At 46.3% G+C, this 590-nt stretch overlaps 1 protein-coding gene across 1 annotated transcript in view; it reads left to right on the top strand.

Annotated features, from left to right (window-relative positions):
* The window catches only part of LOC119588128 (secretin receptor-like), a gene marked incomplete in the record, with an annotated part of 160,037 nt that overhangs the window by 91,288 nt on the left and 68,159 nt on the right, over positions 1-590 (top strand). The window contains 1 exon segment of the mRNA XM_037936835.1: positions 401-530. Within this exon segment, the coding sequence (XP_037792763.1) occupies positions 401-530 (130 nt within the window).

Below are 590 nucleotides of genomic sequence, written 5' to 3'. Positions count from 1 at the left end.
CTTAAAAATTCCCCAAAAACCCCCCAAAACCCCAAAAAATTCCCCAAAACCCCAAAAAATTCCCAAAACCCAAAAATTCCCAAAAAAAACATTCCCCAAAACAAAAAAAATTCCCCAAACCCAAAAAAATTCCCCAAAACAAAAAACAACTTCCCCAAAACAAATTCCCAAAAACCCAAAAATCCCAAACAACATTCCCAAACAAAATTCCCAAACAACATTCCCAAACAACATTCCCAAAACAACATTCCCAAACAACATTCCCAAACAACATTCCCAAACAACATTCCCAAAACAACATTCCCAAAACAACATTCCCAAACAACATTCCCGCATTCCATCACCACCTTCCTTTGGGTCATATTTATCACATCCTGCCTTCCCCTTCCGCCTTCTGCAGGAGGTTGAGATGCCCGAGGAACACGCTGCACATGCACCTCTTCTTCTCCTTCATCTGCCGTGCCCTTGGAGCACTGGCGAGAGACCAGTACGGCGCCGTAGGAAACCAGGAGCCTCTACAGGACGGGGGGGTGAGTCCTTGGGAGAATGGGGGGGGGGGGGTGGAAGAGGTGTGGGGGTGTTTGTGGGTT

The sequence above is a fragment of the Penaeus monodon genome, chromosome 23, assembly GCF_015228065.2.
Source record: "Penaeus monodon isolate SGIC_2016 chromosome 23, NSTDA_Pmon_1, whole genome shotgun sequence".
Lineage (NCBI taxonomy): Eukaryota > Metazoa > Arthropoda > Malacostraca > Decapoda > Penaeidae > Penaeus > Penaeus monodon.
This window is presented reverse-complemented; position numbering and strand designations above follow the sequence as displayed.